At 44.1% G+C, this 13000-nt stretch overlaps 4 protein-coding genes across 4 annotated transcripts; 2 read left to right on the top strand and 2 right to left on the bottom strand.

Moving 5' to 3' along the window:
* Positions 1 to 6: 6 nt before the first annotated feature.
* On the bottom strand, positions 7 to 2779 carry JR316_0008289 (NAD-dependent protein deacetylase hst1; the record flags this gene model as incomplete). Its single annotated transcript, XM_047894004.1, has 17 exons — positions 7 to 202; positions 254 to 465; positions 542 to 583; positions 637 to 662; positions 713 to 845; positions 911 to 1207; positions 1326 to 1398; positions 1450 to 1461; positions 1512 to 1518; positions 1572 to 1624; positions 1673 to 1769; positions 1821 to 1924; positions 1978 to 2045; positions 2104 to 2186; positions 2239 to 2298; positions 2364 to 2705; positions 2776 to 2779. 17 exons carry the CDS (start codon positions 2777 to 2779, stop codon positions 7 to 9), a joined length of 1809 nt encoding a protein of 602 aa, XP_047747319.1.
* A 672-nt stretch (positions 2780 to 3451) lies between these two features.
* JR316_0008290 (uncharacterized protein) lies at positions 3452 to 4358 on the top strand (the record flags this gene model as incomplete). The annotated part of the gene is made up of 3 exons (XM_047894005.1): positions 3452 to 3496; positions 3562 to 3638; positions 3698 to 4358. 3 exons carry the CDS (start codon positions 3452 to 3454, stop codon positions 4356 to 4358), a joined length of 783 nt encoding a protein of 260 aa, XP_047747320.1.
* Positions 4359 to 5319: 961 nt separating this feature from the next.
* On the bottom strand, positions 5320 to 7847 carry JR316_0008291 (Smr domain-containing protein; the record flags this gene model as incomplete). Its single annotated transcript, XM_047894006.1, has 6 exons — positions 5320 to 5373; positions 5729 to 5859; positions 5967 to 6076; positions 6126 to 6196; positions 6251 to 7744; positions 7797 to 7847. The coding sequence occupies 6 exons, from the start codon at positions 7845 to 7847 to the stop codon at positions 5320 to 5322; spliced, it is 1911 nt and encodes a 636-aa protein (XP_047747321.1).
* Positions 7848 to 8138: 291 nt separating this feature from the next.
* Positions 8139 to 8700, top strand: JR316_0008292 (UPF0357 protein; the record flags this gene model as incomplete). Its single annotated transcript, XM_047894007.1, has 4 exons — positions 8139 to 8187; positions 8241 to 8475; positions 8538 to 8602; positions 8663 to 8700. 4 exons carry the CDS (start codon positions 8139 to 8141, stop codon positions 8698 to 8700), a joined length of 387 nt encoding a protein of 128 aa, XP_047747322.1.
* Positions 8701 to 13000: the final 4300 nt, after the last annotated feature.

A 13000-nucleotide genomic window follows, 5' to 3' on the forward strand; every position in this document is an offset into this window, starting at 1 on the left:
CAAATTTCAACCAGCGCGCGCTTTCTTGGTTCTTCGCCCACCGTCACTTTCAACTTTTTGAGGACTTACGCCTGGAGTTGACTGTCGCGTGTTATAACCGGAGTTTGTCGCGCTTGTGGGAACAGATTTTGGAATCCCCAACTTTTTCTGCAATTGCTGAAGCCATTTACCACCATCTGCTCCCTCAAAAAGCCATACGTGACTAGCGGAAAAGAAAGTCAACAAAGATCAGGTGCAGGAATAAGTGACCAACCTCTCGCCAACCCTTTCTGGATCTCTTGAAGAAGAGAAGTCACTATCGTCAGCCGATGCCCTTTTCTTCAAGTTTCCTCGCGGTGGTTGCAACCTGGTGGTAGGAGCATTGAGGTTCGACGTCGGTATAATCTCAGGTGGAGGTGGTAGCTCCCATCCAAGTTCCTTCGCAAGGTGTAAAACGATACTATCCGCATTCCCGAGAAGGACTATCTGAGCTATAAATCAGTACCGAATTATCCCTACACTTTCTCAGAAGGCCTCCGAGAAGATACGAGATCCGACGTACATCTGGGTTTATGTGCCGTATAGGAGTTTTATTGATAAGGATCTGCATTGGGTATTAGTGTGGACGATTTGAACCAAAGCGATTAATGTCCATACCTGAGGTATGGAATGAGGGAGGTGGGCTGCACTACATTAATCTTGGATCATAGCGGAGCGGGCGCAGAATACATACAAAGTATTTCTGCCACAGGTGACACCTTCAAGGAAGTACCGATTACAAGGAGTAAATCGACTCTAAAACGATCTTCCGCCAACGAATGGTCGAAATCATCGGTTAATTTTTCGCCGAAAAATGTAATGTCTGGCTGAGCGTATCAATGCAAGGTCAGTTCCTTCAAAAATAGTGGGGATAAGGTAGATAGCGAATCACTTTCATAATACCAGGAGGATATTCGGGCGCGTCGCTTTCGTCTTCAACATCACTATCCCACTGGCCTTTGGCTTTCTTCTTGCTTGTTTTGCCCTTCTTTTTTATCGGAACTGACGGCACAGTATTGCATAATTTACAAAGTGGCACCTTGTGACTGAGGATTTCGGCTTCTATTTCTACACCTGGGACTCGTTGGCGGCATTGAAGACAACTGGCAGTTGCAAACGATCCATGGCACTGTAGTACTTTCTTGACGCCCGCTAAAGTCTCTAAAGTGTCTATGTTTTGAGTATAATTCTGTAGCATAAAATGAGTGGAAAAAGGATAATAGCAAAATGAATTCTAATAAGCACCCTGAGTAGCTTTGAAAGAGTCCATTTAGAAAATTTCTCAGCATGAAGGCTAAACCAGATACCTTTCCTCGGTCTTCCACCGCTTTGATAAAACGATGGCAGGGAGAAGGGACAAAGTTTGAAGGATAGATCTGGCTGTTGTTGAAGATCGATTACCACAATTCATCGCCAATGCGTAGGTTTTACCTTGCAAAAGAGCTGGAAATAGTTAGATAGTAATATGCATCGAATAAGATTTCACTACTTACTAGAAGACTGCGGATGTCAGAGTTAGTGATTGTTGAGCGCCCTTTCCTACTGATATACACCATTACAAAGATACATACCAGATGGATTTTCTTTAAAGTAATGTATATCAAACCTGAGCCAGATCAGCTACTCCACAACCGATTCAACATTTAACACGTACATTTGCTGTGGGTCATCTAATTCGTACTCTCCTTTACCCTTTAATGACGCGTAGAGCCCGTCCCGAGAGCGGAAGTCAGGTATGCCGCATGATACACCTGAAGGATCGTCTGGAAAATGGATATGGAACACTTCAAAATGACACGCACTAATACCGGCACCTGTGAGAATGAGGATACGTTGTGATTTGCGGATGAGATCAACAGTATCGGCAATGGTATTATACTGAGGTAATTTGTCCCGATTCCGGAGTCTGTCAAAGTGTTATGGAGGTGCAACCATATTTTATTTAAGAAGGTGGCACACTGATGGGATAAGGCGACCCGTAGAAAGTATAGCATTGTTTTTGGTCGCCTGTCTTGTAATTCTGGACACTGCAAAGTGAGAACGCTTCAGGAGGTTCAAAACATCAGTAAGATATTTGTATCGTACCAATTCGATATTAAATGCCTCCAGAAGTTTGATTATTGGAATGTTACGCTGATTAACATATTCTTCGATAAAGGCTGAAGAGCCTGATGTATATCTTGGTAAATGCCTAAGAATAGACACATCGTAGACACCTACCGCTTTCTTTAAGGAGGTGCATCATCTGTTTTATTTCTTCTTTACTCCATGTATTCTGTTCTGCGAGACGAGGTGTGCAGCTCAGTGGCTTTAGATATATAATCGTGAAGACAGATTATAATAACCTGCATTTTGTGCGCCCTCTGACTTGGGAGGAAAGAGTGTAGATATTTCTTGACCGTCCTCGTCATGCGAGTCGACATCCTCTTCAATGTGTAGGTCTGATGGAGGATCAGCTTCTTCTTCTTCATGTTCTTCGATGCTGATTAAGACAGAAAGTATATCCTCGATGGTTTCTGCGTCGACATCAACATCTTCCGAAGCTTCTAAAAAGGCCTGAACTTGTTGAGTCAAAATTTCATTTTGGAAGGAGGAAGTAGATTGCGCAGAAGCAGCAAGGGGGTCTCGGTGATCAGATTGATGGACGACACTTTCCGAGTCCAGAGTAACTGACACATGGCCAGCATCTACAAGCCGGGGGAGGGTGAGGCGAGTGAGCGATGAGGTTTGCCGCAAATAATAGTAGATAGCACAAACTCATGTCGATTGGAATAAGTGCGCCAATGAGACTATAGCGTTTTCCTGTGAGATATATACACGGTGAAATTGACCTGCGATAATCAGAAAAGATTGACTAGTAAGGATCTAAGGACAGCGGAATTGAGTAGTGTATGAAATGATATCCGTAAAGGGGTAAAATCAAACACCGACAACCTTTCCACTCTTTCTCACGCCCCGGGCCGTTACTCAAAACGTTGTGGTCTTTTTTTGGACGTTGTTGGCCTTAACCGTAGTTTTACAAGTTGAATGCTTTGAATTGTCTCCTGATCAAAGCCTCTCTGCGTGGTAAGTAAGCGTAACTGCATCGTCTACAACATAGACCTTGATGCTGCAAGCTCAGTTCCTGGTTTCCGTTCAATGGATATAAATCAGTACCTATCCAGATTCCTTCCGCCCAGTCCGTCTTCGTCTCTGCGCCCATATCAGTTGCCGTGTCCTCTTTTCGCAGTAGCCCAGATAGACCATAGGTCCGTCCGCTCTTCCTATTCGTGAGGCATCTAAAATGAGGCTAACAATCGCCGATCTTCAGGCCACCAAGTGCGGGATACAAGGGGCTGGAAGGACTTTCTATAATAACAACCGCTTCATAAGGACCTTAATGGATTCCTTTACACCCATATCCCACACCTGTACAGGTCTTCCGAAGCATAAAATGTCTTCTTTCGATTCTTATAACGCGAAGACCACTAGCATCAGCGTAGGCTCATTTTTCTCAAATTTATTTTGTGAACCCCTACTGACCATCCGCGTCCAACTCTGTAGTATCCATGGCCAGCAGAGGTCAATGGCATCGAGCGAATCGCTCTTTCCGCACAGGGCGACCTACAACGTGTCTTGAGGTAAAGGGCGCCTGCGCATACGTCTCTGCTGTTACGTATTGATGGTCTGTTGATGACAGTGCATTTTTTGCTCGACCCATCGTGATAGCTCTTGTGTACTCGGAAACCACTCGTCAGAAGAGTTTGCAGTCGCCTATGGAGCCAGTACAAACACCTACTGAGGCTATCATCCAGTCTGCTTCTCCAGAGTCGCCTATCACGCAGACCCGACAAGTTCACCTTCAGTGCGCAGGGAAGATCGTTTGCACTGCGACATCGACTGTCCGGATCACATCTCCCGACTGTGCCCGGCTTTTCCTCCAGGAGAAGTATGCCATTGGCCAAATGTTCAGGCGCCTCGAGAAGGTCCCAGCATTTGAGCTGCTCTCTGTCGCACTAGGGCCTGTCAAAGGCGAAAGGCAACCTTCCTCAAGCTTCACTGTCAGCAAAGATGACTCTAAACAGCTCTGGAGAAAGTATACACTCGTGATCCCTAATTTCGAGTGCGAGATCTTGGAAGTTTTCCCCTCTCGCGAAATGTTTTTGAGAGGCGAAAATTGGCTTACAGGCACCCGAGCTGATTCTATTCCTGAACTCGGAGGCATCGTTGCTACCAAGGTGGATGGAAATAGTCCTATGGTGTTCAAACAGAGCCTTAGCTTGGTTCTTGCTGCCGGGTTTCTTATTATGCTTATCTTCGAAGTCTCTATCTATGCTGGTGGCCGATCTAGGTTTTGCTAGATATTGCCGATGCCCCACCATTCCTTAAACTATACCACTCTTTATTCGGTTATTTTCTTGGACAATCACACTCTTTACCTATTTTTAGTAGCTATTATCTTTCCACTGTCATTTCTGTATATTTTGCGTTGTCGCTATTCACTTGCTTTCTTGTAGACATCAATGCATATCATAGAGCTCCCACTCCCACTATAACATATTCATCCTCTTCCCACCCCCTCAGTACTGCAGAATGTATTTATATAAATACGTTTTGTTTACATCCTCTCTATGGATACCACTGTCCAGCAATACGTAATTTGCTTGTACTACCGGAACTTTGATTCTTATGCGAGGCCATCCACAATGTGCGATGGCAAAACTTCCATCAATAAATGTTAACTCTGTGACCATCTGATTTCTAGAAGACTAATAGCAGGCCGAGATAGCTAACGCGGCCTGACCAGACTCGTCGAAGTTATCACGACACCCCACCAACTTGAGCATCAATCATCTCTGCGAACCCTATCCCTAGTGCAAGAAAAATATTGGATTGTAACTGTAAGTATAGAATTGACGAGTCAGATCCTTGGGGCACAGTGTAAACTTCCTGTCCAATGAAAGACGAGGAACGGCGTGCCTTGGATGGCGTTTCAACAGGCTATCCGAATCTGCCAGTGTGTCATACATATATTATGCGGGGCAGTCGTACACTGACGGGGGTCGAAACATCCAGATATCAACGGTAATTTTTTACGGCAGTATTACAACGAGCGCTTACAACCCTTATAGACGGGATCGTATTCTTGGCGCCCAAAACATCGGTGGTCCATATGTTTCTTTCCCACGATATGTATACCTAATTTGGTTTATGTGTTTAACATACTCATTTCTTGGTTATTTGATTTTTTCAAGAGAAAAAATATATCTAATATGCGCAAGTACTATTTACAGGGTGGATACGAATCGTAATCGCTAATCGCTACATGACGAGAGTAAGGAATACATGCTGTAACGGGAGATACAAATCGAATACCTAGATACGTACATACAAATCTAATGTCAAGGATAGATAAAAAAAATAGAGAAGAAAAAACATTAATGAACCGGAACAGAATTTAGTCCAATTTGAACTGCAGACTGTGTCCATGATGATGGATATTAAGAAACATGGCCCAGTATTGCTAGGCATAGTGATAAAATGTAGTGTATATGATAGATGTCGACAGGTGAGGGGAAGTGAAGAAAAATAGAAAAAAAGCATTGACAGACAGAAATCAGCTGGACGATGTATTGGAAATCCAGAAGAGAAAAGGCTGTAGATCGTTGGTAACGAAAAAGAGGCAATATGGAGATCAAGCTGGGAAGGCTCAGACTCGTCTTTGACGAACTATCAGACCACCGTCCCACGAGCCTACAGTCCAACCGTCTTCGACTAGAGCTTTGCGTACAGCAGGCTTTAAAACACTGATTTGATTGTGAGAATGAGATCCACGGCCAGTAATAATCTTCAACGGTTTTGCTTTCAAACAGACGATATAGGCAGGCAACAGCATCCAGAAGAAAATGACATTGATAAAGTAGAAAATGTTAAGTGCCCGAATATCATACGAAAGGGAAAGGCACTACCTTGGGAGATGGTAGAACCTTCATTCTTAAGTATCTCCTTAACAATGGCAATCGCCTCAGCAACGGTTGTTCCGTGCAAATCGACTGTGTCTTTGTTTTGGGAATTGTTCCTGACAGAAGCTGGTCAGAATCAAATCAAGACGACACAGTATTGCGGACCTTTTTTCTGAAACCATCTCTCGAGCAGCATTCAAAGCTTCAGTTTTAGCAAGCTCCTGGAACTCTCTCGCCTACAATTATGAGATAAGAAACGAGGCATAAGAAATAGATTGGATGAAGAGTACCCTTTCAGCGAAGTAAAACGCAATTTCTCCTCCTCGAGATTTCGAATTCCCTCTTTGCCACATTCTTGCGGCTTCTCGTAAAGCATCATTCCTCTTTCGCATTGCTTCGTTCATCCTGAGTCTAAAATCGGGGTTGCTCGAGGCGGCTATACTGTTTGACCGTGAAGTTCGAGTTGTCTTTTTGCCATTAACATCGCGAGCATATGCCGGGATATGATGTGCCAGAGAATGCGGAGCACGATCAACAGTTTTACGTTTAGGAACAGCCTGCCACTGGAAAGGACTGGGTTTACTAAGCGAAGTAGATGGAGGTGCTGCTTTTTGTTTGACTCTTGATACAGGAGGAGGTTCGACCGGCGGAGGTCCAGACGGAAGTTGCACAGTCCTAGCGGGAAGCTTGCGGTTGGATTTGTCGTCAGTCCAAGTCTCCGCTGGTTGAAGATGATACAATCCCATATCACAATCGGAGTCTAAATCGCGCAGAAGGTTGACCAGATCCAGGGATTCGTCGCCTTTTCCCCGAGTAACTGCAACAGCTAATTCAACGTCTGATATCAGTCGCGTGCGCTGTGCAACATCGCAGTCTTCGTATTCTGGCAAAATAATGTCAAGAAGATTATACAAAACTGTTGTGTGATGGTCCAGGCCTGCTGGAAAGTCTTTGCACAAGGAAGTCAGAGCTGCTCTTAATGCTTCATATGACGTGCCGTAATTCGGAGAGTGAAAGAAGGATAAAAAGAAAGATGGAGGATGTGGGGGTAATAATGTAGCGATATGATCTGAGAAAGAAGACATCTGGGTCCAGATATCAGCAGCAGGACCAACTGGGGGGTGTTTTCTGGGCAGCTTATTATTTGTTACAAGCAACTGGGTGTTGATATGGTGCTGCTGACGAATGTCGGCCAATGCAATTTTCTTCGAACGAGTTTGTGCTTTCTTTCGCTCTGACTTTGGTAGTGGTTTCTTCACCTCGACCACTTCCCAGTTTGTATCATCAATGGCGTCGCATGACCCGTCTTCAGACCCGTCCCAGCCCCTTTCTTCCATTTCTCGGATAGATTCCTCGGTAAGAATGGCGGCGACGATGTCCCACATATCCACCTCCATCTTTTCAGCATCTTCTAAAGCTCTAGTCAATCTCGCCGTCGGCACATCCGGTAGTGCAGCCTGCAAGAATCTTAAGGGTGACCCGAAGGATTGTGTAGATGATATCGAAGTCCCAGAACTCCCTGTTGACTGAGATCCAGCGGTTTCAGGACTATTGTCGGGGGTGGTCCAACTTGATATTGTCTCCTCAAATTGCGAGACGAGTTGTACGTCGGAAAATTCTGACTCTTGAGCTTCCTCTGCATGTAAAGAGAGTTCGCTGAGAGTGGTACGCAAGAAATCAATTTGATCCTGCGTCGGATCGACCGCATTCCCATCGCTGTCAAATTCAATTTCAGCGAGTAGTGCCGCTATTAAAGAGGAATCAAGGGTAGGACAGAATTCTGTCTAGTAGGTAGTCTGTCAGAGCAATTAGTGCATTGATATTGATCAGACGTACCTGCAGAGACTCGAACAAGGATTTTGTTGATGAATAAGTGGTCATCGGCATGGCCATATCCTGATTAAAGATTTAGTTCGTGAGATAAAACAACCTTTCGTTGAAGATATCTATGAGATGAAGTGGTAGAGAAACATATAAGATGCCGATGATGACTCTGAATGAGTTTGGTATGCTTCAAAATAATAATCGCCCTGATATGACCTATGGGCCATTGTGCCAAGCCCACGTTTACAGAGAATCACGTGCCCGTTTAACGGCTGATGCAGTGGAACCTTCCATTGTGTCCAAGGTAACTTTGCTTTGTATTTCTTACTATAAGACCCACCCACAAACGATAACATGTTGTTCTACATCTCCCTGGTGGCCTTTCTGTCCTTGCTGGTCATGCGTAAGTCCATATGCCCATCCTCAAACGCCTGCAAGGCTAATTACGCATGATAGTGACATATCGTTACCGCACTTACTTAACCCCATATCTTCCTGACCGTGTCAGGTCCATGTTCCCCAAACTCAGCAATTATACACCTCTGTCAACCTTCTCTGAACAGGTTGGACTAGGAATGACGTCTTCCGACTTCGATATTGAGGCCAATATTCGAGATGGCGATAGTCGCATGGGTTTGGATGAGCGGGGTACACAGGAAGTGCTGGAAATCATGAGGCGGGAGCGTGTTAAGTAAATGCATAATGGCCAAAGTCTACACTCATCCCACAACTCACTCCAACTTCTATTAACAGCTTCGACCAAGCTAGACTTATTCGACATAATCGTATATTGGCGAGTAATGGCATCGACCCTTCAGGTTGGTAGTTCTATTGCATTGCCCAGAACTGTCCTGATCTCATAATCACAATTATAATAGGAATGCCAATGGACTCTAAAGCTATTACCCGGCTTTAGATTCACACTTTACGGCAGGCCTATCGCGTATTTGCCGTTTGTTCTTTTGCTTTCCGGTCCAAGCAGCCAATGCATGACCCTCCGAGTCCTGGACAATCGTCGATATACCTTGAAGTGCTCCTTTTGATATGCCCTCTCACCACAGTCTACAACTTACTTGATTGCACTTTCATTTACCCGTGTATTTCTGATTCTATCTCGAAAGCTGCATTCCAGGATGCTGTTTTTGTTGTAATTTTATCTTGTCTTTTACTGGAAATACTAATGTCATCTCTGTTTCCCGTCCAGTTGCATAGAACGGTAAGTATAACCCAATGTTTAATTTCCTATTCCTAGCAAATTTCATCTAGGTTTAAATATCGGTTGTATAATCTGCATTGCATACCGATTGATTTCCCGACGCTCACATATGCATTGGTGTTGTTGAAACAAATTCTCAGATAACGTCTATCCATCGTTTTTTACTCCATCATGCGACGAACACTGCACAGGATATTGTGGCAAGCTGTGGCTTTGATGACTCTGAGCGCTGGTATATAAGCGCTGCACTTGGCTTCACGGAAATCTCGAACGCGGAATGTAAAGATGCCCCAAGCAACATTCTGTTCTAGTTACTCTTTGGCAAAGAGAAAAGCAACACGTCTACTCATTGGAATACAACTACTGATTCGTAGTGATTGTAAGTAATACTGTTGGAAAATCAGCATGGTGTGCTTGTTACAGCTTTCTCACATTTCTAAAGTCAGTCACCCGTCTTGCCCGTTCATGTGAAATATGTTTTTTACTTAGCCTTGCCTTATCAACACACCGATAGGCTCGTGAGTACTACTTGCATCTTTGGGCTTTGTGGGTTCCTGATGCTGTCCTCGGATTTTATCGGTCACACCTTTGATACCTGTCTATTGTGTGAGTCATTGGCTACTCTGATACTTCTCGATTCGCTACGCTGAGATGGATGGTCACCCCTTTCTTCAGTAACTGCATACTTTAATGCTTGTGCATCTATCTGAATGAATATTGTGAGTGCCCTTGTAATACGCATAATGCGACGCAGACTGTTTCTATTAAATTATCCTGAACATGAGCAGTAATCGACCCCCCAAGATTAACAACAGCAAGAGAAAATATCCTACTTGAAACAATTATTGGCTCCTTTCAGTTGCTTGAGGCATCCTATGCATTTTACAAATCTTATTGGCTCCAGATATTTATGTTTTGGATCCGCACCCCCCTGCAGAGATCAGAAAATAGGCAAGCAATATGTGAGAATTATTCCTTTTATTTTTCACTTTACAATATTTCGCAGCGATTCTGACTGATCTCAAATAATAATAAAATCTTTCTCTCTCAGACCTCTCACGTCACTCTCGGGCGTATGAACCGATAGTCTTAAAGCACTTTGGGTGCCTAATCATGCCTATTTGCATCATCACAATGGCGTTTGTTGGCCCAACAAGCGCGGCGCCGTGATGACATATCAATTCGGCGACTTTCCGTGCTGTAATTATCTATTAGTATCAATGATGAAGGCGCCTAGCCATCTCCCTTGAATCATACGTCCCAGGGGTCTAATAGGTGACTTCCCAACTTTATTATCCATTTGCGGCTATTTTTCCCCCCGAGTTCCCTGATTTGCTTATAACGTTTTATAACGTTAAAATCTCAATAGATCGATCCACAAGCTGCGACACCGTTGCGTATGGTCCATATGATCACCGACAAGCGAGGACATCATCCAAACGCCCATGACCACCTTAACCTGAATCGCACGTTTTCTGAGCAATGTGGGTCATTGCTGTTGCTATCCACCGGATGTGACTCTGTTTTTGCTTGATTGTTTCAGCCTTTCGCTTCCTCGCCAACCCCCCGACGGTAGGTTGGCACGGCTAGACACGATCACCGCAATTCATTGCGAGTTCTGGTCGCAATTATCTGTCTGTTAGTTCACCTTTCGATGGCAGAGCTATTCTTAATCTTTTATCGTCGCAAATCACACGCCGTCGTGCAGGATAGTGGAATACTCCATCATCTCAATTTATCGTTTTCCCTTGTGTTGGGGGCTGGGCAGTGGCCACTTCCAGGTGCGTTTACAAGGATGACTTACTCGAGTCCGGCCGTCGTGATACGAAATGATGATCTCATGGCCGTTTTTTGGTATTGATAAGACTAGACGACCAATAATGGCAAAATCCTTGCGACGTTCCAATTAAATTGTGAGTCACCTTGCCTTGTTATTTTCATGGGTTGACTTTCTTTCACAGTCAGTTTTTTCTTTTCGTTGAACAACTCACTTTGTAGCTCGCTCTGTCGCTGCACCGCTTCCCCATTGGCTAAGGTTCAATTTTACTGGCAAGTGGAAAACAATTGTACCATCGGGACTGCGGACCGTGTCAAAAATGTCTAGGAAGACACATGTATCTGATGGTGTTTTCCGCTTGAACGATCATTGCGTTCGACGGCCGAAATGACATGGGCACTCCGGTATGGCGTAGTTCCAACTTGATCAAAAATATTCTGTGCAGTCCAAAAATAACCCTTTGCAGCACAGTGATATCTGGGTCCCAGTCAATTTGCATACACAACTCGATATGACCAGTTACCAGGAGGCAGTTCCTGTGAAAGCAGGTCGGCGGAGAGCATTAGTCTACAAATCCGGCAGTGCGCCATTTGTCTTACCACGAAATCGGCGCTAACGAACTATGGTTGTAGATGGCAAATTCCTGGAATGAACCCGACGTGATGTCTATCTCGAGGCGATTGTATTCATTTTCCCAACATTTACCTACGTACAAGTCGTTGAAACGACTGACACATCCGGAGTTCTTACCCAACAAGTTCGCAACAACTATATGTGTCACATTGCTCACGAATTCGCCCTACAATGCCCGAAGCCTTAGACCTCTGCTAATAAGGTAGTTTACTAGTTATACTCTTGATCCAACTTGTGGAAACCGGTGTAATCTCAAGAACACTGTTATCGGAAATTGAATTTCGGTACTTGGATTAATACTTTAACCATCACTGACAACATACTACATATCCCCAGTTATCACCAGTTTCCCGACGTATCTGCAGAACAACATTGAGCATGAAATCTTCGGAGGAAATCGATACCACTCCAAGTTGTCGTGGCACGGACGGGCTCAAGGGGGCTTTGGCTAACAAGGAATAATCAAAAGTTATTGAACCCCATTTTTGACAACCCCTCACATTTTCCGTCCCTCTTAACAGCTGAACCAATCAACTCATTGCTTGTCAAGTCATCATTTTGCCTCAAGACTCAGCCATACCCCATTGTTGGCACCCGAAATTTCGGCGCTATGATTATGTTTCCACTTTGGGAGTCCTTTTATCCTTGTTGCCGACATTTAGCAAACTGATACATTGTTTTACTGTCGTATATTGATCTCAGCGGCGCCTGAGCGTGTCGACTCCGATGATTTAAAAATCCATTGACAGCTAAACAGCGCCCTCAGTAGCAGTGTATACATATATAAAAAATAGATAGAGTAGGTCGAGTTTATTCTTGATTCTAGTCAGATGGATTCAATGAAATGATTGGATTCGGAGATGTAAAATCACAACTGTTTTCGGCTGACATATGATATCACAACAACACTTCGTCAATGAGACGTTTCATTTGGGTAGTTCGTCTTGCCATAAGGTGTGTTAAGAGTGTTTATTAGAATCATTGTATAGTGACAACATTAAATTGTATGCGATTTAACTGATACAGAAACGCCCTAGGCGTGAAATGCGGGGATGGCTCCTACGAAATACCGAGCCTCAGGCTCTTGTTTATCAACCTTTTGTACTTTGGGTTGGGCCGAGGCCCACAAGCCTGCCAAATTGAGGCCAATAGATATAGAATATCACGATGCGCGATCAGGTCTCCTCGAAACAAGGCTTTCTGATATACATGGTATCTCTGACCCAAGCCAGATCCAAGGATTACCCTGACAAACTCGAAGTGACAGTCTCTCCCAACTTATTTCCATTAGAGTCATTCATGACGTTAGTTCACCCCATATCGTCTAAATACCACCTTCTATAAATTAGTTTTCGATGCATAATTTAATTCTGGGAATACTGATGGGTGGTCAACATGGTTATTTTGATTCTTGATGACAATTTCTCCACCGGTTTCCTTGGATTAATAAAACCTCCTGGTTAAGGGGGTACCAAAATATTTCAGTAAACGGTGTGACTGTTCTTTTGTCCGGAATTCCCGAAACATTCGGGAGGGAATTACTCGATGGCCGAAATATCCAACAGGAAATTCAAGATGTGACACTGCAAA

This window comes from Psilocybe cubensis, chromosome 7, assembly GCF_017499595.1.
Source record: "Psilocybe cubensis strain MGC-MH-2018 chromosome 7, whole genome shotgun sequence".
Classification (NCBI taxonomy): domain Eukaryota; kingdom Fungi; phylum Basidiomycota; class Agaricomycetes; order Agaricales; family Agrocybaceae; genus Psilocybe; species Psilocybe cubensis.